This window comes from Mauremys mutica, chromosome 4, assembly GCF_020497125.1.
Source record: "Mauremys mutica isolate MM-2020 ecotype Southern chromosome 4, ASM2049712v1, whole genome shotgun sequence".
NCBI lineage: Eukaryota > Metazoa > Chordata > Testudines > Geoemydidae > Mauremys > Mauremys mutica.
Genome location: NC_059075.1, coordinates 112266226 through 112293353, shown reverse-complemented (window position 1 = coordinate 112293353; position 27128 = coordinate 112266226). Strand labels below are relative to the sequence as shown.

Below are 27128 nucleotides of genomic sequence, written 5' to 3'. Positions count from 1 at the left end.
GAGGATAATTTAAAAAACGTGTCTGATTAATACATAGGTTCTCAGTGGGGGGAGGGAGGTGTCAGACTTTTTAGGGGGCAAGGCCATGGGTTCCAGAGATAAGGGGGACAAACAGCCATTCCTCTCCCCTCTCCCCTGCTTTTGAGAACCTGAACTCAGCGGGGATGCAACAAGGGGGAGTCCAGAACCACCCTCCTCCGACCAGAGCTGGGAGGCATGGGACAGCAGAGACCCTTCCTTGCTGGCATGACGGAGAAATGGCTGAGCCAAATCTGAGTGAGCGGATTTATGGTCTGGTGTACAGGGTTGCAGCATCACTCCATTTTAAAAGGTAAGTGATGTTCTTATAGTACCATTTGACATGCATTTTGATGAAGTAGTAATCTGACCGGAACAAACACATTAGCAACAGTAGGTGGCAGTATCCTTCTTGCTATTGTAAAGGGTGGATTTTCAAGTTTAAAAAAATATATATATATTTTATATATATAGCTACGGTGGGGTGTGATTCAAAAAATGGTTGGCAATGGCCTGGATTAATACTTTGTACTTCTATAGTGCCTTCCATCCAGGGCTCTCTCAAAACTTTTCAAACACTTGTTAAGACTTCACCAAACCTCTGTGAAGTACGTACTATTGTTATTTTATTGATGAGGAAACTGAGGCACGGAGCAGTTAAGTGACTTACCCAAGGTCACATAAGAAATTTGTGGCAGAGCTGGAAATAGAACCTGGAACTGGAATAGACTCCCAGTCCTGCACTTTACCCACCAAACCATGCTTCTTAAGCCAATTTATATCAACTAAAAAACACAAAAAACAAAAGGACAGTGAGAATTAGTCCCTGAACATATATGTAGACATAAAAATTACAATTATATCTTGAAAGAAAATATTTGAGATGTTCAGCTTACAAGTTTGGAGTTTGTGATTCTACATTTCCATTGTAACAGCTGAGGGCTTCACAAACATCTAAACCGGAACATTTTCCTGCTATGAGCATGAGATCTGTGATGCTATCATTGGTCAGAGGCAAACATCTGAACACAGGATTTGGGAGATACGTGACAGAGGAATGGATTCTCAAATATTCCTTTTAAATATGTGAATGTGTGTTGTCTACATATATATTCCATTACTGTATCTGGATGAATTTTCTTTCTGAAAGCTCTACAGTCCAGCCTTAAATCCACACACCGACTTGAACTACCTAGTGTCTAGCGATTGCCACAGGTGCCTAAGTATACCCAGTGATCTAACACTCCTGCCCAACTCAGACACAACAGACCAATTTAAGGAATGAACTGCAGCCTAAAGCCTGTTTTGCTGGCTTTCATCAATTTATATGACATAATGCTGAATATATTTTTTTTGCTACATTTAGCAAGTCCCCTTTCCCAAAAATTCTCTCTCTGCAACCTCCACCCCTTAAAAAAAGATTTTTTAAAATGCATTCCAGAGAGAGACTGAAATTAACCATCATCAGACAGTAACAGTAGTACAGCCTATCAGAAGGAAGGTCTATGTCAATAATTTGACTGCACACGTTTTTTCAACCAATGGTCAAGTAACAAATGAAGACCTATCCCCAGCACAAATCTCTCTTTCAGTCCATGACGACTGGAAGTGGAAGTCTGACTTTCACATGGTTATGAATTCTACAGATCTCTACACAAGAAAAGCAAATACCCCTTTACTGTACATGGCATAGCTTGATTCCCTTCAGCAACACCAATTAAACTGCGGTCATTTGGAAACTGTATGGTTCATTTGCAATATTTAAGGATCAGCCAGTCTTTAATAGTGATATCTATGTGTTATACACGATTAGCGGCTCTCAACACTGCTTCATTATTTCTCACTATCCAAAAAAGACTATATCAAAGGTAATCCAGGGGCAAGCTTTCCAGTTTGCTTTCTTCTCCTGCCAGTGAATGTACACGTCAGCTAAACTAAGCATTACATACAAGGTGTCAAATGCCAATATAAGAGTCAGGTTGCTGAACTGAGCAACAGTTCTGCAGATGTGCAAAGAGTGAAGCTTGTATTAACAGCTGTAGCAGCAAAGCTTGTTACTGAACAACCTATTACTGGAAGCAGGCTGATTTCCAATCTAGCAGATTTTTTCTTTAATCCTATGTGCCAAATCCATATTCCAGGAAGATCTGACTCCATAGCTCTGTTCTGGTTTAATCCCTTATTTGGGCTTGCTCTGCATTTCTTATCTAATGAAAAGATCTTTCATTTCAAAATACTTAAAACGTAACACTGCAAAGAGATTGCACAAAACTGGTGGTGATCCTGAACAGAGATGAGACAGCTACTACATTCAACATTTCTGGTAACGCAGGCCCAAAAGTAAATTAGTATTTTTTCTGGTTAGGTAAAGGGATCTGTGCAGCCACAAAAATAAGAGTTTTACAATTGTTATTAAGGGTCAATACAAATGACCACACCACCTACACAATTTCTCAAAAGAATACAGTCCCACTCAGCAGCACAAGTATCAACAACATATTACAAAATAAGAATAAGTGCCAGAGATGGTACAGCTGGGGGTGTATGTTACTGAGAAAAAGTCACTCTCTCACACAGGCTCACAGTAGTTGCCCTGTAAATTAGCGCTCTGAACTGCTGTGCAGCAGCTGGATTTGATCCCTCACTTCCTGTGCCAGCAGAGAATAGGAGCAGCATAGTGAAGTGAGTAAACGCAGCCCTGGTGGGAGGGTAGCAGTCTGTATTGCCATCAGAGATGCCTTTATATAAAGTGTGCGTAGCATCAATGGCCTTCTAATGAGAGCCCCAACCAGCCTTCTTCATCTGGGAGCCCTGAGGGAAGACAGGGCATAAACTGGAGAGGGGGAAAACAAACAAACAGACAACAAATTATAAAACAACAAAAACAGCTGTGCCTGCATACAACATATCTCCTCAAAGACCTGTGGGTCGGATTCTCCAATGCCTCATACCCTGTGTAGTCCTTACACCTGTGTAACATGGGTGCTAAGTCAGAAAAATAGCATTTGACACCCACTGTGAACAGGTGTAAAAGACTACACCAGGTGGAATGCAGTGGAGACTTAAACCACCCCCCCCCCCGTATGTGTTAATCAAGAAAGAACAATCTGTTTCCCAGTATAAACACAAGTCAGTTTTGTTAAAGTAACTAAAATCCTGCTCAGACTGTTCTGCTAGCTCTCCGCTCTAGCATCAAAGTCCTGCCAGATACGGTCTTTCATGGATTCTCTCTACACCCTGATCTAGGAGACCCACAGGGCTGGAGTCAGCAATGGCTCTGAGAGTACCAGAAGTTCGTATCCATGGCAACAGATGCTAGCTACACTTTGTTATCTCAACAGTAAATAAGACAATTTGCTGAATAAACATTATGCCCAATGTAAACTCCCCCCCCCCCCAAAAAAACAAACAAACAAGCAAACAAAAAAACAAAACAACCCACTTCACTCAGTAACATGCCACTGCCCCATCCCTTGCTCCTCTAGCAGGAAGTCAGCAGCTTGAGTAGCATCTTTTAAATGTTTCCTAGCTTGCCATAAAGAAAGCAGAATAACTGTCTAGTTAACCAGTCAGAGCTTTTGTTATTTCTTGGTTGTGTGGTATGTAGGTCTTGCATGAAATCAGCAGCCCCTTCCCAGACACCAACTGATCCTTGATGCCAGGGCTCAAAATCCGTGATCACTGAAGCAAGAGTTTAAACTATTTCCATAGCACCCTCAGCTTCTTAGAATCCCAGAATGCCCTCTTCCCCCACCACAAGACAAGTAACTGAGTGACTTCAACAGAAGTTACGAGGATGCTGCAGGGGTGATGAATAGGACTCGAGGTTTCTGAGACTATGCTCAGTCAGTCTTTCACTTCAACCACAGGGGAAGCTGAGTAAGGTAGCACTTCGCTCACTTAGTAGTCGTAAACAAAGATAATACAGACTCAAGCAATGTCATCTCTTCCAGCATTGTTACCTCTTTCCTCTCCACATCGGCTTGGATTTTCGCTTGAGTAACAGCAGCCTCCCGGAAGGAGGAGCTGGCCTGTTTAGCCTGTTCAATCAGGGTCTTCAGTTGCTGGGCTGTGTTCAGTAAGGAGTTGACCATCTCCTCCAGGTATAGCCAGCTCCGTTGCTCTGTCATCTCTAGTCCATTCACTACTGAGGGGGATATGGCTTTGGTGGGGGTAGTGGGTGGCACAGCCAGGGCAGGAAGGGACGTCAACACTGAATATTAAGAAAACAAAACAAAGCACACTGGATTGAAGTGTTTCAACTCCACAAGATGCTTCTTTTCATATCTCAGTCAGAAGTTCAATCTAACCAAGACCCAGTTAAACAAATAGAATTAAGCCTCCCAACAGAGCAGTGACAGAAGTGTGTAGTGATCCCTTGTGGAGCTTTCAAACTTGAGGGCTGAAGAACATATGCTCTTGAAACACTTAACTCAGGGTGACAGAGGGGTCTGTAAAGCCTATGACTTATTAGGAGGAGGAATTAGCTACAGTACTACTCTAGTGAAGCCTAATGAAGTCAACTTGACAGCTGAGCTTTTTGGAACCTAGGTAGTCATGGAAGACAGATTAGGGCCCTAAGAGAAGCACATTAATTGGCTGTTTCTGCTACAATGATCAGCAATAAAATAGTTAAGGTTGATATTTGTCATCTTTGAGTTTCTCAGCTAGCTACATACACCTCTACCTCAATATAACACTGTCCTCGGGAGCCAAAAAATCTTACCGCATTATAAGTGAGACTGCGTTATATTGAACTTGCTTTGATCCTCTGGAGTGCGCAGCCCCCCCGAGCGCTGCTTTACTGTGTTATATCTGAATTTGTGTTATATTGGGTCGCGTTATATCGAGGTAGAGGTGTATTAAGATATGTGTGTGTGGTGGAGGTAGTTCACGCTCACAGCTGTTGTTTCAGGCTGTCTGCAAAACTTAAGATAACAAACTGCATTTGTTTACATCTGATTCACATTTCAGAGGATTGCTTCACAACCATGAGGGCTAGAAACATTTTTGGGTTTTTTTTGTTGTTGTTTTAAATGATAGCTTAGATTCCAGAACATAACTCTGCAGCATAATTCTGAGAAAAATCCCTGGCCACAAAATCCACAGGACCCTGAATATATTGAAAAGCTCTTTGAGGGATGAAATTCCCATTCTTGGAAAGTATCACACTTCTTCTAGAAACCTTATGGAGGAGGATACAGGTGCAATGAGACAGGCAGAATTGTATTGTAGCCAAAATATTCAAAATTGGAGCATGGTGAAAGTTAATCACCTACATTCATATTTAAGTACCTAAGCAAGGTCTGATTTTCAGAGATGCTCAGTTAATGTCGGTAGGAATTGGGAGTATTCAGCTCCTCTGAAAATCAGGTCTCTTATTTAATTGCCTAAAATGGAAGTAGGTGACGAATATCAGAGATCCATACTTGAGAATGCTAGTCTGTAACTATGTCCTTCATAAAATGAGTTGAGCAGGGTCACATGAGATTGTGTGTATCTATTCAGATCGCATAGACTCTCGTTCCTAGCTTCACAGGTGGAATCAGCCAGGTGAGCCACCGTAGCAGGAACAGGACGACAAGAAGAGCCCTTCTATCTTACGGAAGACACAGATAAATGATTATCCTCAAAATCTCATCAACACTGGATAACTGGAAGGACAGGCAGGCTTGAATTGTAGGTTATAGTTTTATTTGTTATAAGCAGATGGGGCTGTGACCTGAGAAGTGCAATCATATGTCACAGAGCCATGAATAAGCAGGAGCAAATGCAACGGCCAGGACTATCCTTATTCTCACACGAAGCAATTAGTTAGGAGAGAGTTAAGGCTGACGGTGTTGCAGAGGAGTGCAGCCAACCCCTTCTCCCATTAAAAACATTCTCTCACGCACACACACACACCTTTTAAAAATATCCCTAAATGTAAGAACATCTGGAAACTAAGTTCAGGCAGTCAGGCAATTCCCCACTGCCACATATTCCTCCTTCACTCGCTGTCATCTGAACTAACCCAAAGCAAAGCAGGGGCCACAAATTCTTATGCATTCTTTTTGCAAGTGTTCACAATGTCAAACTGACTCGTGTAACATGTGGGAGCCTGGCTGCACTAGCATTCATTGTAGCATGGAATGTTTAATCAAAATATGAGATTAATACAGACTATAGCTGTATTAATATTTACAGCTTTAAAATTTATATTTACAATATTAATATTTTATTTATAATAGCTGTATTAATTTTTACAATTTAAAATTTATATTCTAAATCTCTCTGGGAGTCTAATTATGGCTAAATCAGGCACACATGCTACAACAAAGGTGTATTAGAAAGAACAAAACATCACTTTTCTTTGCTCCTTGCCATGACTTTTTCATATTTACCATATTGCTAAAAAGGCCTACGAAGGAATTTAGCAAAATCCCACCAACTTTCAAAATACATTAGCTATCCATATATGTATTTCTGTTGTGTCAGTCACAGGAAGAGTATCTAGGAGTGTCAAAAACAGCCAAATGAACTGCAGTGATAAGATGAAAACTGAATTAATCCCGGATTTACAAGGTAAACAGCCGCTCCTGCTATTAATCAGGCTGTGGATGGGGGCCATCCAGTACTGAAATAAGTTTACTTTAACTGTTAAACATTATTCCACTGGTTCACTGAAGTTAGCTGGGAATGAACCATTCAGTGACATATGATACCTTGCAATCCACAGCCATCTGTGACCTGGCTGAGTGCACCCAGGAGCCTCTTATTTGCATCTCTTTAGATCCAATAACTTTCAGCACTGTCACAGATTTCTGGCTTCCTCTTCAATTGGATACACTCCTGAATGCACTGTGCTAGTGAAGTTACCTTCACCGGGGAACCTCGCTGGAGCTGCTCACTGGCCTAGAAGGGACCGATTAAGTGCCCCCTTTGTTATATTGCACAGTTTCACAAATAGTGTTCTTCAACACATTCAGCTGCCAGTGAAATCTTACTCAACTTGAGGAATCCTCCTTTTAATCATTTTAGAATGAGCATTTAAAAATCCACCCAAAATTGTCCTTACTCAATCAGATCTGTTAGCTGTCAAAGTGTGGCAACACAATCTGGTACTCTATTTCAAGAATTTTTCCCTGTCAATATATTCACAAAGTCTCTTGCTGTTATATTTGGCTATTAAATGAAACAACTCATGGTGACTAGGAGTCACAGAACAAACAAACAAGCAAGCAAGCAAGCAAGCAGAGGCTTCAGCTTTAGCAGGCTAGTAATCTCCAGCATAGCTTGCCATTGCCAAAGCACACACCTATAAGCATACTAGGCACAAAAAGCAAATGTAAATACTAGGGCTGTCAATTAATCACACTGTTAAACAACAGGATACCAATTGAAATTTATTAAATATTTTAGGATGTTTTCTACATTTTCAAAAATATTGATTTCAATTACAGCACAAAATACAAAGTGTACAGTGCTCCCTTTATTTTTTATTACAAATATTTGCACAGTAAAAAATAGTATTTTTAAATTCACCTAATACAGTAGTACAATTTCTTTATCATGAAAGTTGAACTTACAAATGTAGAATTATGTACAAAAAATAACTGCATTCAAAAATAAAACCATGTAAAACTTTAGAGCCTAAAAGTCCACTCAAACCTACTTCAGCCAAATCGCTCAGACAAACAAGTTTGGTTACAATTTGCAGGAGATAATGCTGCCTGCTTCTTGTTTACAATGTCACCTGAAAGTGAGAACAGGCAATCGCATGGCACTTTTGTAACTGGCGTTGCAAGGTATTTACGTGCCAGATATGTTATACATTTGTATGCCTCTTCATGCTTTGGCCACCATTCCAGAGGACATGCTTCGATGCTGATAATGCTCGTTAAAAAAACAATGCATTAATTGCATTTGTGACTGAACTCCTTGAGGAGAATTCTATGTCTCCTGTTCTGTTTTACCTGCATTCTGCCATATATTTTATGTTATAGCAGTCTGATGACCCAGAACATGTTCATTTTAAGAACACTTTCACAGCAGATTTGACAAAATGCAAAGAAGGTACCAATGTGAGATTTCTAAAGATAGCTACAGCACTCAACCCAAGGTTTAAGAATCTGAAGTGCCTTCCAAAATCTGAGAGGGACGAAGTGTGGAGCATGCTTTCAGAAGACTTAAAAGAGCAACATTGAGATAGGGAAACTACAGAACCCGAACCACCAAAAAAGAAAATCAATCTTCTGCTGGTGGCATCTGACTCATGATGAAAATGAACATGCGTCAGTCCGCACTGCTTTGGATCGTTATCAAGCAGAAATCATCATCAGCATGGAAGCATGTCCTCTGGAATGGGACATAAGAATCTTTAGTGCATCTGGCACGCAAATATCTTGCGGCGCCGGTTACAACAGTGCCATACGAACGCCTGTTCTCACTTTCAGGTGACATTGTAAACAAGAAATGGGCAGCATTATCTCCTGCAAATTGTAACCAAACTTGTTTGTCTGAGCGATTGGCTGAAGTAGGACTGAGTGGACTTGCAGGCTCTAAAATTTTACATGATTTTATTTTTGAATGCTGGTTTGTTTGTTTTTTTTTTACATAATTCTACATTTGTAAGTTCTACTTTCATGATAAAGAGATTGCATTACAGTACTTGTATTAGATTTACTGAAAAATACTATTTCTTTGGGTTTTTTTACAGTGCAAATACTTGTAATCAAAAATAAGGTGAGTACGCTTTGTATTCTGTGATGTACATGAAATCAATATATTTGAAAATGTACAAAACATCCAAAAATATTTACTACATTTCAATTGGTATTCTATTGCTTAACAGGGTGATTAATCGTGATTATTTTTTTTAATCGCTTGACAGCTCTAGTAAATATCATCATTGTTAAAAAACATACAATGGCACATTTATACACTAGTGACAGAAGCATTTCTACAAATACCATTGGTCACAGAGCAATGTCCAACACAGCTGGAAATAACAGTGTTAAGGACATAATAACGGCGTTTTCAATTCCCACCACTGTCTGATGATAGCCTTTGAGAAGGGTCAGAATAAAATTTCTCTCCCTACCAAGTTTGTCTCTCCATTTGGCATAGGCAGATCTTCCTCTACTTCCTGCATAATGAATACACCTGAACGTAACAGTGCTTTCCATAACAACTTCAGGCTAAGTCTTCATCTAGTGCAGCAGCATTGTGAAGGTTAGCTCAGCTCTGAAGAGAGTATTTGTCAGAGTAAATGCTGCTGCAGGGTACAAAATATTGTTTTCACTAAAATGCTGGCTACCAGCTCTAGAGTTATGATAGAAAGTTTACTATGGGGGAAGTTCTTGAAAATAAAGCAACACACCAGGACTGAAAGCTTCAAAGCATCTAAAGGATCTGGATGTACAATTCCCTGTAACTGTAATGGGAACTGAACTTTGAAAAACTCAGCGTAGGTATTTGGAATCATAGGGATATTGTCATTAGATCCTAACAGCCCTCTTCAGGTTGTCAGGCTAATTTCCCGGAAGGAGGCTGTGATCTCCTCAGCAGTGGTGAAAGCAAAGCCAGGGAAAAGAAGTCTTTGTCCTCTTTTGCTTCAGACTAGGAAAACAGAACTTAGCACAATGGAACCTAGCTATAAGAAACTCAAATACAGTGAAACACCATTTATAGGTCCCAATTCAGAAAGCATTCCTGTCCATTTTACGCATGGGCTTATGCCAGGGGTTCTCAAACAGGGGGTTGCAAGGTTATTACATGGGGGGTAGCGAGCTGTCAGCCTCCACCCTAAACCCCGCTTTGCCTCCAGCATTTATAATGGTGTTAAAGTATTTTTAATTTATTAGAGGGGGTTGCACTCAGAGGCTTGCTGTGTGAAAGGGGTCACCAGTACAAAACATTTGAGAACCTCTGCCCCAAACACATACTTCAAAGTAAGCACAAGCTTAAGTGTTGCCCTGAATAGGAATGGGTTTATGTGCTTTCCTGAAGTGGGGCTGTACTGAAGTAAACTGAAAGTCCTCAATTGCTTCAGTACACCGCAGCAATGTGTGCAATGCAGTTTTGACTGTAGTGAACCTTGGCTTAGTGAAGTTCTTGTCAAGAAAAGTGATTTCACTGCATTGAATACTGAATATTCAGTAAGTCAGGGATTTAAATAAATGCAATAACAAGTTAGCAATTTTCAGGTCATAATTTATCACTTGATATACAAACAACAAGAGCAAGACAAATCTTGTCATGAATTTAGATGAGGTTAGTACTTCCTGAAAACCAGAAGCAGCCAACTGTATGATACAGTATGTTGGACTGGTGACCTTTACTGACAGGTAGCACTGCAAGTGTAGGAACATGAAGCAGATAACTGACATTTTGCCCTAAAGCCCTTATTAAGACAGTAAATTAAACAGATGTTTGCACACTATAATCACAGTACTATTTGTATTTAGAGACAGAAAGGAGACCTGCCCTCTTTCATAAGAGATTGTTTGCTAACAACTTCTTCCAATGCTGGATTTTCTACACAATAAGGACTACAGTTTGACATTTGATAACACTATCTAATAGGAAGTATTTGTGCTCTCTCAGTGTTAGCATAAGACTTGGTAAATGCCAGTCAATGTTTACAAACTTCATTCACTTCCTTTGTGAAAAGACCAATATTTAATCAATAGACTCAAGCCCTGAAAGAGAAGCAAAGATTTAAATTTTATTTTTGACAGAGCAGAAATTTATCGCATTGCTCCACCCGGTAGTGCAAAGTTTAGCTGTAAAATGTCATATGCTACTTCGGGATTAAAGAGAATCAAAATCTCTCTGGAAAGATATATTAAAAAGTTATCCCAATGCACACAAGTTAGCCATCTAACGGAATCATTTTGCAGTTAACAAAAATTCTCACATGCCTACAAACCGATCAGCAGAGGCCTAGCTTCACTTTAAAAATATTGTTATTAACATCTTGTATTACAGGCCACAACTCCAAAACAAGTGAATACAGGCATTGCAAACATGCTTCCTGTCCTGAAATATCTGTGCCATCACACTGTGCCAAAGCCCGACTTCTATCAAAACAGAAAGCAAATATTGAAGAATATGAGTGGCCTAGTAATTATTTTATCAAATCTTTGCTTTGTAACGTGTACTTCAGTTTATCTGATAAAAGCACTAAAAAATAGAAAGGCCTGATGAGGGTTAAAAAGGGAAGAGGAAATTAATTTTTCCTTCTGGTATACAAGCTGCCTGGCTCATTTCTGTATTTACATATCCATTTCTTGGAAGATAAATGAATTAATAAAAGGGCTTAAAAACTGTTCACCTTCAGCTCTCCAGTGTCAATAACCTCAGCATTTCATTAGATGTCACATGAATACACGTCCATTTGACTCCTTCCTGAATGGCTTCATAGACTCAGAAATTAGAGAAGCAAAAGGCCCATTAGGACATCTAATCCAGCAACCAGCCAGAGCAGAGTACTTGCCTACTGTATGCTTGTTGTCCAGCTTCATTTTAAAGCAGTGTCCCCCAAACTTTTCAGGGTAGTGCCCCCCTTACTCCTGTCTGCACTCCACGACTGCCAGGAGGGTGGGGAGGAACTGGACATGGATAGGGGTAAGGGGGCTGGAGCTGGGGCCGGGAATGGAGACTTGGACAGGGGCCGAGGATGGGGCCGAAGCCGTGGCCAGGCTGTGGTGGAGGCCAGCACCTGCGGCCAAGGCTGGGGGCAGAGCAGGCTTGGTGGTGCTCCCTCCCCGTCCCCCATGGGGCTGGCCCACAATTTGGGAACCGCTGTTTTAAAAGGGACACCATGAACTTCTGTCTGTTACAAGTGACGTGTAAGATTAAGTGGAAGAGATCAGTATTAGAGACCACTCCTTATATCTGAATGTAAAAGTTACATTAATACAACATTAAGTTTGCAGCAAATAATTATATAAAGCATTCAGAAACCCACTGAGCATGCTTAGATGTGATTTTTCAATTGCTTATTAATTTTGGTTTTAAATTGCACCTATCCAAGCCTACCATAGGCTATAGACTAGTTAGAAGGAGGATGAAGGGCACGGTTGTGGGAATCAGGCATTCTGGGTTCTTAGTCCTGGTTCAGCCACTAATTTGTCATGTGACTGGACAAGTCATTTAACCACAGTTTTCCAGATCTATTGAATGATAACACTTTCCGAGCTCATAGGGTATTGTAAGGGTTATTTGTTTGTAAAATGCTTTAAGATACTCAGAGGAAAGGCACAATAGAAAAGTGCAAAGTGCTATTACATGTTTCCCAGTTACAGGAAAAATGGCTGAACTTTGAGACAGGGGCCAGACTTTTAAACAATAAATTTAAATTCACCTTTCAGTGAAAGATATCAACCACTTAGTCCAATGGAAATCTGCATTCCAGTGATCAATATACTCCTTACCAATTCTTATGCAGAATGGCTCTATGGACCCTATGGGCCCGCTCCCGCTCCCACTGAAGCCTGGTCTCAGCTGGGGCCTCTAGGTGCTACTGCAATACATATAAACAACAGCAGCATATCTCCCCTTAATTTCAATAGGCACCAGCTCTGTGAGCATAAAGCGTTTTGCCAACATTTAGCGACTAAGCTCTTTCTTGAAATCCCACCATACACACAGCTTTTCCACAATACCTATTAATGATAAGCCACCCTAAATTAATATATTAGAAAAATTTCCACCAACGTGTAGGGGACACAACATCTGTAAGATGCCACCTTACTTGTCGGTACAATCAGGATCTACATGTTCAATTATTTTCAAACCAAGATCTCTCCCAGCAATGAGAACGGGAATTCAACAGGCATAAACATTGTGAAGGAGGGATATGTTCAGATCACAAATTTTTTTGCCATTCTTTCAGACAGATACTTTTAAGCAGTATAGATGGAAAGTTGTTTTGCTAATACAGTATAATTCTGTTTGAACAAAGACTGGTCAAGTTTCTTGATAGATATCACAAGAATCCATACTTTGGTTATCTACTTTACCAGAACTCTTCTGAACTGATTATTGGAACTAGTAAGACAAAACATTGCAGTTCATAAGATTTGTGCTAATTTTTGGAACTAATTAGTAGAAAATAATTTTTTTTTCTGTACAAAATACTATAATTACATTGACTTCAGAAAACAAATATATAAATGGCACAAGTCAATCATATTCAGAGCTTATCCTACATCCACTAAAATATCATTGCTATGCTGGCATTGGGTCATTAGTGCTGTATGGAACGACCCTGGTATTTACGCATTACATTGCACTGAGTACACTAGAGAATACACATTTTGGGAAAATAAAAGGTTATCAGCCAAGAATTCAGACTTTATACCTAGAAAACGTATGCTGCTCCCAATCTGCATAGTTGCAATGTTTTTGCTCCTCCTCTTTCAAATCCAGTAAACACCTTCCCCAGTCTTCAGATATATCACAAAACTGGTCAGTTGTCATTCCTGAGGGACTGGTTAAAAGGCACTAAGTGCATCACAGTTACCAATCTGTGTAACTCCCAGTTTGCTTTTGACAGGTTGAGCTTTTCTTGACAGGTTGACTGTAAGTCAAGTTTTACTGAATCAAATCCTTGTTTTACAACTGCTGTTTTGGTGTAGAAGATAGCTTGTGAGGCAAACAAGGAAATACTCCCCATTCCTTTAGAAGGAATCCTTCATACAAGCACCGCTCTCCTACCATGTGGAAGGAGAGGGTCAGCTACCTCTGCTCTACTGTCTCCAACATGTCTCACCTACAATTCCAGAGTCTGCAAAGGCCTCGCTGTGCATTCTGTGATTGATGCTGGGAAACGGGATGGAGACAGACTGACCAGAGGAATGGGAGGGGACAGCAGATGCACTTTGTCCACTGCCCAGACTTGGAGAATCAAGTGAAAAATAATACATCCCCGAGTCTGTGTGAAGTTTTTGGTGTGGTCACAGCAGCTAAAGGAAACCCTAGCAGCATGACTCCCACAATTCCAGGGAGCCGGGAGGGGGATCCTAAAGGGTCATACTCAATGCAGAGGGAATGATCTGGGCCAGTGTTTTTCATCTTAGAAGTCAGAAGGCACAGCATAGTTTCACTGAGCAATAAACATGAACTATTCTACATTTAGGAGGGACAAGGCCTATTCTTAAGGCAATAATACTGTTGTTTTCCTTTCTCCCAATGGAAAGCAATCCCAGTTCAGTGAACATCAATGGAATTGAAAGCAGTGTCCCAATCTATCACTTTCAAAAACACTTGTTTATCAGTTATGTTGGATTTTTTGGGGTGCCTCTTTCAACAAAGAGGACATGAAAGGGCGCAATATTGTTATAGCCCTGTCAGTACCAGGATATTAGAAACAAGGTGAGTGAGGTACAAGCTTTTGAGTTTACACAGAGCTCTTCTTTAGGTATGTACGTAAGCTCGAACGCTTCTCTCTCTCTCACCAATAGAAGTTGGTCCAATAAAAGATATTACCTCCCCCATATTGTCTGTCTCTGACATTAAAGGTTAGATTTTCAGAAGAGGCAGAGCAGGGGCATGCACCTGTTATGCCTGCAAAACTCAAGTTTAGGTGTGTGCTTTTTTTTTGAGGGAAAATCTACTGTGCTCTCTTTTTAAAGTTTGATTCTAACGTTCTGTCCACACTACAACTTTCAAGCCCAGTTAAGGAAACCAAAACAGTTAAAAAGAGAGCTGCACAATAAGTTTTTACAAAACTATTTTTGAACTCTGACCGAGGAGACAGACAATCTAACACAACACAGTTGTCATGTGGAAAGAGCTTTGTAGCATTTGCTGCAGAACTCCACCGGTTCTCCCCAAAACTCCCACAATACACAGTAAGATACCAACAAAGGTTACATCTCTTTCCAAACCAGGAAGTACATACACACAACTTTGGCAAGACTGCACATGCCAACTAATGCAGTTATCATTTAAACTTTCTGAGATAAATGTATTAATCCTACAGAAAAAAAATATACAGCAAAATAGATAAAAAAGCAAACCACCTTATCCTCAACTTTGTTAAGTCACTAAATGCCTGATTTACATCTGGCACCTTTATTCTCATCTTCTCAACATAACATGATTTGCCTTCTGCAGCTTTCTCCTCAGCAGAACAAATCCCTGATCTGCAGCGAAACCTGCTAAACCACAAATATCATTCTGGGATGATACATCTCATAGTCTCAAGGGATGGATAATTGATTTGGGGGCATGGAATCATAAGATTATACCTGGGGGAAAAAAGAAAAACCTCCCATGAAGGTGACGGAAAACCTGCTGATCCACAGAAAGGAATGGGAATTTTAGAGTCAGCTGCATGTGAATTTGTATTTGGAGAGTGGGAAAGAGTACCTCAAATATAGGACTTTATTAGTCAAAATCAGCAAAGCTCCTGGCTGACAACATCAAAACACAGCTCTGTGCAAAGGTGCTAAAGGAAACCTCTATCAGATTTAGGGAAGTGGGATTTTAATGTAAGCCTGTGTGATACAAACAAAAAAAAAGGTTCTTAAGGTTTCAAGGAAGAAGTTTTACAAAGAACAGATTTCTGCCCTCTCCCATTCTTAACCTTAGTCCAGCTAAGGAACAGAGGAGTAAATTTACTTCTTTGTACGATCATTAGCTAAGGAAGAAGTTCAGGTTATGGGGTGAGCCCAGGTACTGCAAATTGTGTTTTATTTTAGAGAGACAAAACTTACCTATTTTGGGATGGGAAGTTGGCAGTGCAGCTTCTGGAAAAGGTGAAATCTGACAATTGTCCTGATAACTTGGATAGTGAGGTTCTGGATGACTGACACGGCAAGGTTGCTGGACAGTAGTATCTTGAACTATTGGAAGAAGAAACGGTATTATAAATCCATAAAGTACTTGTTATACATTGCTTTGACATTTTTTGTATTTAGATTGACGTGGGTTTCCAAAATCTGTGGTAACTATAAGCATTATGAATGCCTCTGGAAACAGTGATGTGATTTGCATGGGCGCCAGATTTCTATGATTTTGGTGGTGCCCAGAACAGGTCCAAGCAGAGCCATCCTGTCCACTTTGCGGGGCCCCGCGCTTTGGGGAGATGAGGGGTCCAGGGCAGCCTGGTGGGTTAACGGGCAGTCTGGCACCGGCAGCAGTGAGCGACCCGGCCCCAACCTGCCCTGCTGGCTCCTGGCATCGCTTGGGGGAGGGGGTGGAAGCAGGAAAGAGGTGGGACGAGGGCTTGGGGGGAAAGAGGTGGAATGGTGGCAGGGAGGGGGCGGAGCAGGAGCGGGAAGAGGCAAGGCGGAGCGGAGCAGGGCGGGTTGGGTCACTTGCTGCTGCCGATGCAAGGACCCCGCTAACCCCCCAGGCCGCCCTGGACCCCGTGTCCCCCGCACAGGGCTCCCCAAAGCGCGGAGCCCAGGGCGGTTGCCCCAGTCTGTCCTATGAAAATTTAAGCCGAAACATTGGTGGAGCCTGGGCACCACAGGCCCATATAACTTGCTGCCTATGATGATTTCACATTGTTACCAGACAGAGTCCATCCACTGTTACTCCATGTGAGTCTCCTCTTTCACTTTGTAAGGTTTCTACAAAGACTATCACCCTTCCCCTCCAAACTTACTTCTATATTGTCAAAATCATCCAAAGATTCCAAAATGCTTGATAAAGGTTTTATGATTCTCAAAGATGGCACGGTACAGATGTTCAGGACTTGCCCAAGGTCACACAGTAATTCTAAGGCGGGGCTGACACTAGAACCCAGGTCTCCTGGCTGCCCGTTTTGTGTTCTAGACACTATGCCATGGTAAGCGAGCATGGAGCTGAACTGCAAGGTTCTGAAATCTTTCACACCACACCTTAAATAGGTTTGCTATATACTAGAGCAGTGGTTCTCAACCTATTTACCACTGTGGGCCGCATATGCAGCTTTGTGTGTGTTATGTGGACCGTATGGCCCTGACATCACATGGGCCACAGCTGTGTGCTGATTGGGGCGTAAGCAGCGGGCTGAGAACCACTGTACTAGAGTGATTCAGAATACCCTATTCTCCTCATTCCCTTCTCTTCTTATGTTGTGCACCTCAATGTTGCACAGAAGGCAAAAGCCTGTATTAAACTACAGGAGAGAAAGTTGTTAAACCCCAAATACATAATCTAGCTCAAAACTCATCTCTCCTGGCAGATTGCATTATCTTATGTTCTACTCCCTCTGTGCACAGTGTTTCCTCTCCAACTATCTGAAAGCCACTGCACTGCATAACAGTTCATTAGCCTACCTCTCTCTGGAAAAAATATTTGGTGGGGCTTCATATGAAGGCTGTTATATGAAAAGAACTGTTGTACAGAACACTGTACATAACTCAAGTTAAAGTCTAGTAGCTAATAATCACTTAGGAATAAATAACTCTTATAACAGCAACAATATGCAGCCATATTTTTCATTTTCCAAATGCTTTAAATAATACACTTATATAATACACTCTCATATAGCACTTGTCATCATTAGACCTCACAGCACTCTACAAAAGGAGGTTAGTAACTGTAGCCCCATTTTACAGGTGGGGGAACTGAGGCACAGAGCAGTAAAATGACTTGCCCAAGGTCACACAGCAGGCCAGCAGGAGTGACACAGGTCTTGTGCGTCCCATTCCAGTGCCCTCTCCACCATACCACACTGCCCCTCAAACATTATCTCACCATGTTCTATCACCATACCGTTATATCTTAAAGTAAATGTCTCATACCAGTTTTGCACCCACCAAAACTTGGCCATGCAAAAAACTGTTTGCACAAAAAGTGGACACATAAGACTTCAGGAGATATTCTGAGGGTGGCTGAGGCCCTTTCAGAAGTTTGCCCATAGTATGATAACTACATTTCAGTGTCACTATTCTACACATTGCAAGGTTAATACAAATAAAACTTTAGTTCCACTGAAGTTGCCTTCAGACTGTATTTCTTTTGTATGTAGTGGTGGTAGTGTGCATAGGTTAGAGCAGTGGTTCTCAACCAGGGGTACATGTACCTCTTGGGGCACGCAGAGGTCTTCCAGGGGATACATCAACTCATCTAGATATTTGCCTAGTTTTACAACAGGCTACAGAAAAAGCACTAGCGAAGTCAGTACAAACTAAAATTTCATACAGACAATGACTTGTATGTACAGCAGTATGTAAGTACAATATTTATATTCCAATTGATTTATTTTAGAATTCTATGGTAAAATGAGGAAGTCAGCAGTTTTTCAGTAAAATGCTGACACTTTTGTATTTTTATATCTGATTTTGTAAGCAAAAACTTTTTAAGTGAGGTGAAACTTGGGGGTATGCAAGACAAATCAGACTCCTGACAGGGGTACAGTAGTTTGGAACGGTTGAGAGCCACTGGGCTAGAGGCACAGAGTCTAAGACCACAAGGGACCACCAGATCATCTAGCCTGACCTGTATGTTACAGGCCACCTACACTGTACAGCACCCGCACACTAAACCCAACAACTGAAATGAGACTAAAACTACTGTATTACAGGATACTAGACTATTACGTCTCACACACACACACACACACACACTATAGGAGGGACCAAGCTGTACCAGTGCCCAAGGCCCCTGAAATTGCAGGGAAATGATTGAGATATACCCAGAGAATACTGCAAGCGACCCATACCCCATGCTGCAGAAGAAGGCAAAAAACGCCTTAGGTTTTACAATAAACACATAGAAAGAAGACTTTAAAAAAAAAATGCAGGATACACATAACTTGGACTTTATTTAATCCAAACTGTAAAGCAAGAGACACTATGCTATTGTTGGGTATGTTTTTAACATTGGTATTTGTTCCTTCTTCAGAACTATTTGAATTGCCAGATGAGCTATTAATTCATTACACTGTTTTACCTTCCACTGTGCAGGCCTTCAAGTAATACTTAAATTATCATTAAAAGAGTAGGGGGAAAATATTTCAATTTTTTCAGTTTACTTTGGAGATGAGAGAGCATTTTTCATCCAGTCCGTTTCAATGCACAGACAGTTTTCCCTTTTGGGGGGTTGTTTTTTCAGAGTAAAAGGGGAAGAGGAAAACAAAAGTGGAAGATGTGTCTGTAAAAAACACAAAAATTTACCAAGGAGGACACAGTATTTGTAACTTATTTTATGAAATTGACAAGATTTCAAACTGACGTTGTCATTTTGAGGAAAAGAGAATTAATGATCTATACCCTTTGGTTAAGCCCTTGAAGAAAAGTCTCACAGCTGCTTTCAAAGCCCTTCCTCTTTTGGCAATGGGAGTTCAGAACCCCACACACGTCACTACTGCAAACTGCATGTGTGTTTTGAGGACTTACCAGTGGCGCCAGCGAATACATCACCCTGGGATGGACTTTCTGAGATGATAGCTGTGGCCTCCACAGTTGATGCACGGTCGAAGGTCAGAGCACCAGAAGTAGTGATCTGTCCTGAAGGAGTCACGGTGACTGGAAATAGCAGAAGCACTTTCATAATTAGTGCTCAACTCTGAAGCCTTGGTTGTTTAGCTGTTGATCTCCCTGTTCTGAATCATCCTAAGTCACAGAATTCACAGATCAGTAATTGACCTGTGTTATCAATATTTGGATAACACCTCCATCGCACAGAATGGTAAATGGAAACAAAAATCTCATTTTGACTTCTGAATTCATTGTGCACACATCAGCTTCCCAGAGTTATGGCTCATTTTAATCTCTGAAGTGTGGTGCCCAGATCAGTCCTGCACAGTTTTATTCCTATTGCATTACAATCGTTTCAAATCACTACACAAGTGATGCCACAACACAGAAGCCTACTGAAAATAAAGCAACAGGGCTAGGAAATCCAACAAGGCAGATCTCTAATTCATGGAAACTTTAGTGAGAGCAGCTATTACTGGTCTGAGAAACTAGACTCGCCTCAATATACTTCCACTATGCTTTGGTTCTTTGGACTAATATTACCGTATTTCCCTTAAAAGGAACAACGAACAATATGCAATGCTAAAGCCACAAAATCCTTCCATACCAAAATTCCAAAAACAGTGGACTAAGGTGTTTAGAAAGATCTTAAAAGAAACCTATCTTTTTAAACTCCCCTAATCAAGCACAAGGAAAGGAACCCACTTGCCATCTTGGACTCACTCCTGTGCCTACTGTATGGTCAGATAGATCTTTTCACAAAAACACACACACACAATAAGTTTGAGAAATGGCTGCAGATACTCATTCTTGCAAGGACCGGTTACAAGATGGTGGCTACAACTAGCGACATTCACATAGGTTCATCTTTATTTCAGAAGCTCATTTGAGCATGTCAGAGAGCCAGAGAACTGTGTTCAATTGTGTTTTTAAAACAAAACTGTTCAACAAAAACCAATTTCTGAACCCCCTGAGCACAAGGCTTTGATCATGAGACTGAAGTCTGTAGGATTCTGCAAGAGACCAAGACAACCCAAATTCTGGACCTCTTTCCTTAAAATGGAACTGCTTTACATTTCAACCAAACTTCCACTTCATTGCCATATACTGCTATGGTCTATATTTTCTTCCTCAGTATTGTTGACAGTTAGCTATTTTTCTTGGCTAATAAAAATTTTCTTTCAGACAATACGGGAATGTCTCTTCCTGCCCAACTCATTCAGTAATATTGCAATCCAAATACTGAGACTTCACTACCAGAAAGAGACGGGAAAGTCACATACACTGAACTATGACATCATTGAAGGTATCAGGAAATGGAAGCAGACTGTTTATAAAAGTGAACCTTTGTTTTCACACAAGTATCTTGGTAATCAAAAACAGTGAGAAACAAAATACAGAAAGATTACATGGTATCTAGATAGGACTTAAGTTTAATATATTCTGAGAAACCTGTTTGAAGATGAAGATGGCCCATACAGCAGTTCTCACTAAAAACTTCCAGATCAGAGACCATTCCAGCAGCTTAGATTCTTTTAGTATGTCTCAAGAAACAGTGTGAGGCTGATAATACAGACCCTGCCTGCTCTTGAAAAGCAAAAGACCAGCATAAGGAATGGAACCTGAGTCTCCTGAAGAGCACAAAAGGGTAAATTTTCAAAGTACTATTGCTTAACTCTCACTGAAAGTCAAATCAACAGGTGTTAGGCACCTAGTTCTGGAAAATCTACCTCTAACCTCTATGGAACGAGGCCAGGGCTCCAAAGCTTTTGATAGCCCACTGGACCAAACGACAAGGATGGAATGGAAATCCAGGTTTCCCGTGCAGCAAGAAAAAAAAATACAACCCAAGTTTTAGCAAAACACAAAAGGTTTTCAAGATTCTTAAAAAAATATTTTCCTACAAACAGACTGAACATTTTTCTACTGCGTTTGCAACTCAACTATTGCAACACTGTACTTATGCACAAGAACTAAGAAATGAAACTGAGTAATCAGACCAGTCTAGTTTCACTGTCCAATCAAAATGACATACCAAAACTAAACTAACAATCAAATTTATTAAAGCCTTTCTGTTTGGATTCTCTAGGATGTCACTAATATGGAAATTGAGCAAAAAAGACAAAATATGATTTATTGATCATGACAATGCTCCTCTAATAAAGAACTGGCAGGTCTATTCCAGAAGGGAACTTACAAGTGGTAGCAGCTGTAGCAGGAAGCAGGGTGATGTTTTTGGGAGAGTCCTTTTTCACTGGAGTTGTAGGCAATTCGTTTTCTTTTTTTCGCCTTTTATAAGGGACAAACAATCGTACTGGGCCACTCTGAGAGAAAGAGAAATGAGCAGTTATTATAGGAGCTTTCTTATTAAGACTCTTTGTCCTTTTTCAACTTGATCATGTTTGCTCTAACTCTCCAGACACAGCTGTGAGCATACTGTTTTATATGTAGCAGCTCTTCCTGAGGAACACAGAGCTAATAAACCATTGGGCTCTCCTGCTGCTGCATTTTGTCAAAGTGCCAATTAAGACTACAGCAGAGATATTTGCTTCTTCTCTCCAGGCCAAAGAGAACAGTTAAGATGCACAATATTTAAGGTATTATTGAGCTCAAGCCTTTCAATACAGCTGGTGGTGTCACTCCATAGTCAGCACTAAAGATGGTCAAAATTGAAGGCTAAGATATCATCAGTCTCAGCAAAGAGCATATCCCCAAACCAGCTACCCAATTGTACCAACAAAATCTCTGCCTTCCCACCCCCATTATGTTACTCACTCATTTCACACAAAATGCCCGCTCCAGTTAAAAGGGCCCAGACTCAGCATCTTACCATCATTATCTAAGGAGCAGCTCTGAACTTCAAACAGAGGGATTTCATTACCCCTTTCCTTACTCTAGCCATGAACAAAGCACACTGCATCCACAACACTCCCAGCCCCTTCCTGTCTCAGGTTGCTGATGACTTAAACTCTGATGGCCATGTGACAGCCTAACTGATTATCACTAGAACATCAAGCCAATACTGAAAGTTTTCAAATTAGTGGCTGTAAACTTGCAACTCACCAAGGTCATGTCATCACAGCAGGCAGCACAAGTGCATGAGGCAGCATGAGGATTTAAAATCCCATCCTGAAATTGGGAAGTTACCAGGACAGCATTAAAAGAGTCACAAACCACCCAAAGCATGAACATACTCTAGCAAATGATTCAGGCCTCTCCTGAGAATCTGTCCTGTCCCTGAAGACCCTGGATAGCAGTAAAAAGGACAACTCTTCAGAAACAAAGGGAATGGTGGGGAATATACCAAGGGAAGAAGAACTCCAAAAGCAAAGACAAAGGGCAGGTGAATGTGTTTAGAATAGTATAAAAGACCTCTGCCCAATTGTCTGTTTAATAAGAATGCCCATAAAGAATGGGCCTCCATTCTAACACTATGGGATGTAAAATATCTGGAGTAACCTAGTAAGAAGCAAGGGAACCACTTGTTCCCAGCCAAACAACAGTAAAAGAGGTCCAATTATAGAATTAGAAGGAGGTAATGCAGGTGGGGAGCCTTTAAGGCTATCATTTCCCCATTTCTGCCACATGAAGTTCACTGCTGGAACTTATCCCATGGTAGCTTCTAACTGGAATAAACCCTTTTTGAGCTTAACAAACATTTGGACTGACTTAACTTGGGAACCTGGCTAGGGGTTCTACCCCTTGGTTCTCAGCAAAACCAAATCACTGTCAATGAAGTGCCCTGTTGTAACATCATTTCCCTTTAATACTCCTGTGATTAGGTTAGTGTTCTCTCCCCCCCCCCCCCAACTCATCCCTTTGACAGAACACAAGCATTTGGCCAGGACGTTGGAGAGTCAGACACTGCCATCCCTTCCCCTGGAGCAGAGACAAGCACAGGCTTGATCTTACATGAATAAGGCACTGCAGTGGCCTCCCTGCATAGCGGATGCTTCTTTTCCAATCTTTGCTGCTGGCTCTTCCTGCCATGGCTTCAAACTCAGTGGGGCTGTACCAGTTCTCCCCTTGCTTAATACATCGGCCCCGGCCTCCTGAAACAAGATAAGAGAAGGCATCTGGTGGTTAAGAATAACTTTTTCACTTTTCTGAAGATGTAAGCACTGAAACCACCAGGTGATGAAGCAGTTAATCCATAGCATGTAAATATCTGGCACACTAGTCTAGTAGTTCCCACCCTATCAGAATAATTGTACTCATTTAAGACCTTGGTTGTATTAACCAGTGCTTACCACCTCCTGTTCGTTTGTGTGTGCTTAGGCTGCTCCATATCCTAGTCTCATTAGCACCTAGATCCAAGCTGGAAGAATGCACTCCTCTGTGGCACGTACAAAGCTTTCCCAGGCAAATGCCATCAACTTCTCCAGAAGTAGTGCCCTCCTTTACTTTTATTTTTAAGTTTCTAGCCTTTATGGTTGTGAAGAAAAGCTTCCATATGTGAACAAAAGAGCAGCCATGGATGCCTGAATCTGCAGGCAGATAGCTCCAGTGCCTCTATGCTGCTTGTGGCTGTGTCAAGATTCAGCTTCTGACACAACCAAAGAATCCGTGTGGGAGTCAGGCTTCCTACTCTCCAAAGGAAAAGAGTGGGATAGCAAGAGGCCAAAGCACCCAAGAAGAGCAATATCCAAAAGAAGACTGGCTTGGAAATTCTCCCTTCCCTTCATAACAGGTTTGTAAGAGCAGCACAATTAAAACAAGCACACACCAAACAAAGATGTACGAGTCGCCATCCCTCTCTTGTGGAAGGCAGGAAGGGCCTTTTTACCTGAACCAAGCCTGTTTTTATACAGGATTCCGCTGATATTCCGGCATCGCACAGGGAGTTCACTGTCATACACTGATGGGTCCCAGTTATACTTTGTGCCATTTTTTTCTTGACCAGGTGTTAAGGGAGTGGGAGGAGACTGAGAACCTTTGGGTTAAGAAAAGAAAGATGAAATATACTAAATGCCCCCCAAACACAGCTTTGGATTTTTAATATCTGTGACACCCAGATTGTAATGCAATTAACTCAGACAGCTCGTGACTGACCATAATGAGCAGAGAATCATACTAAATGACATAATTTAATTAAGGGTATGTTAACAGCATCTTTCAGACCAATGAGATTGTTTAAGGTGCTTCTAGGAGCCCTGGTTAGGTATAACCAGGGGTGGCTCTAGACATTTTGCCGCCCCAAGCACGGCGGCACACCGCGGGGGGTGCTCTGCCGGTCGCCGGTCCCGCGGCTCCGGTGGACCTCCCGCAGGCATGGCTGCTGAAGGCTGCCTGCCTGCTGCCCTCCCACGACTGGCAGAGCGCCCCCCGCGGCATGCCGCCCCAAGCATGCGCTTGGCGTGCTGGGGCCTGAAGCCGCCCCTGGGTATAACGTTATAAAACAGAAAGAAAATAAAGAAGGCTAAATTGTAGAATCACAAAAGTGTAGGACTGGAAAAGGCCGCAACAGATTATCTAGTCCAGTCCCCCGCACTCAAGACAGGACTACTTAATAACTAGACCATTCCTAGCAGGTGTTTGTCTAATCTGTTCTTAAAAACCTCCAATGCCGGAGATTCCACAGCCTCCCTAGGCAATTTGTTCCAGTGCTTAATCACCCTGACAGCTAGAAAGTTTTTCCTGATGTCCAGCCTAAACCACCCTTGCTGCAATTTAAGTCCTTTGCTTCTTGTTCTATTTTTAGAGGTTAATGAGAACAATTTTTGATCCTCCTCCTTGTAACAACCTTTTATGTGTTTGAAAACTGTTACGTTTCCCATCACTCTTCTCTTTTCCAGATTAAACAAACCCAATTTTTTCAGTCTTCCCTCATAGGTCATGTTTTCCCGACCTTTCATCATTTTGTTGCTCTCTTCTGGACTTTCTCCAGTTTGTTCTTTTCTGAAATGTGGCACCCAGAACTGGACACAATACTCCAGCTGAGGCCTAATCAACACAGTGTAGAGCGGAAGAATTTCTTCACATGTCTGGCTTACAACATTCCTTCTGATACATCCTAGAATATTGTTTGCTGTTTTTGAACAGTGTTACACTGTTGACTCATATTTAGCTTGTGATCCACTGTGAGCCCCAGATCCCTTTCTGCAGTACTACTTCCTAGGCAGTCATTTCCCACTTTGTATGTGTGCATTAGGAAATGTATCTTAACAATGAGTTCAAATGGACAGTGAAATAGTCTCCTGGGAAAATGATGAAACTCCCATTACTTCACACACAACACAGTCAACCTGTGGCACTCTTTCCAGAGGATGTTGTGAAGGCCAAGACACCAACAGGGTTAAAAAAAAAAACTAGATAAGTTCATGGAGGATAGGTCTATTAGCTAGGATGGGCAGGGATGGTGTCCCTAGCCTCTGTTTGCCAGAAGCTGGGAATGGGCCACAGAGGATGGATCACTTGATGATTACCTGTTCTGTTCCATTCCCTCTGAAACACCTGGCATTAGCCACTGTTGGAAGACAGGATACTGGGCTAGATGGACCATTGGTCTGACCCAGTGTGGCCGTTATTTGAGTCATTTAAAACTGCAATGGCTATGGGAGGATGGATATATTATGTATTTTCCATATCCCGTTTCTAGGAAATGTGACTTTCAATGTTAAAGAGCTGTTGTGCCACCTTGTGCACAGAAAGAAGACTGCAGCTGCCAGTGTGCACACTTGAATTAAGAAATAATCTTTAGAAACAAAGAAACAGTGCTATCTTGACATTCAAATGTCAACAGAAGGTCTTGGTGGAATCATGACCATTTGCAAAGTTTAAAATATAAATGAGTCCAGAACTAGGAGATGGAACTTATCAATGTTGCCATCCTTTTCCAATATCAATAGTTACAATGAAAAATTCATCTTCCTGGGTGGAATGCAGAGACAAGTGAACGTGAGAAAAATAAAGAAAAGGCGAGATTTTCTTGAGTGTTCTTTCGAAAGCAAACTCAAAAAATGAGTGAAAGAAATATAGAGGAAATGGGGAGAAAATAATCTTCCTCTACTCCCAAGAAGGACTTGGCTTTTGATTTCAAATAGTTACACGAGACAGTTTCTAGTTCTAAATATAGAAATAGGAAATATAGAGCTAACCCGTCTGAGTGACGCTTAAAAAACAGAGCAGGATTGTGTTATACCTGGTGTGAGAGGTGCAGAGGGCCCCTTCAGCCCTGTGGTTTCTACAATGCTGCCATCTGTGTGAACCACTATCAGAGTGGCTTTTTCTGTATTCAAGCTGTCCCCAATTTGAAGAGCTGTTCTGCCAGACTACAAAAAAATAAAGAGTTTTAATTAATATAATTAAAACCTCAGATATTTGTATGCCTCTCAGATTCTTCTCTCTGGATCCCTACAACTCTAATCAGCATGGGAATAGCTAAGATGGGGATGTGTGCTTTCAAGTCAACCAAATTCTGGCTTTATTGCTGGTTATGTGGCTAAATTCCTGCATATTGCAATGAAGAGTCCTCCTTTGATCTTAACACAGTCTGAATGTCAGGGTTGTACTTATCCTGAGATATTACATAGGGCATTATCAACATAGGGCCCACAACATTCTAAAGGAATTAAAACAAAAAAAAAACCCTTAACTTACCAGCACATGTCCAGATATAGATGCAGCATTTGCCACCGATGTGGTGAAGACATTGTCTGCAGAGGCACCCACATTGGCTACTGTTACTGTTGTCACTTCTACAACATA

General features: G+C 41.3%; 1 protein-coding gene across 2 annotated transcripts in view; it reads right to left on the bottom strand.

The window, feature by feature from the left end:
• DEAF1 (DEAF1 transcription factor) overlaps window positions 1–27128 on the bottom strand; it is a 43173-nt gene that overhangs the window by 12594 nt on the left and 3451 nt on the right. For both annotated transcript variants that reach the window (XM_045012692.1, XM_045012693.1), the window contains exons 2-10: window positions 27021–27118; window positions 26563–26692; window positions 24208–24354; window positions 23334–23473; window positions 22485–22550; window positions 21619–21745; window positions 19341–19469; window positions 15726–15854; window positions 3981–4231 (exon numbers count right to left, since the gene is read on the bottom strand). In XM_045012692.1, coding sequence (XP_044868627.1) covers window positions 3981–4231; window positions 15726–15854; window positions 19341–19469; window positions 21619–21745; window positions 22485–22550; window positions 23334–23473; window positions 24208–24354; window positions 26563–26692; window positions 27021–27118 — 1217 coding nt within the window. The remainder of the gene's footprint in view (window positions 1–3980; window positions 4232–15725; window positions 15855–19340; window positions 19470–21618; window positions 21746–22484; window positions 22551–23333; window positions 23474–24207; window positions 24355–26562; window positions 26693–27020; window positions 27119–27128) is intronic.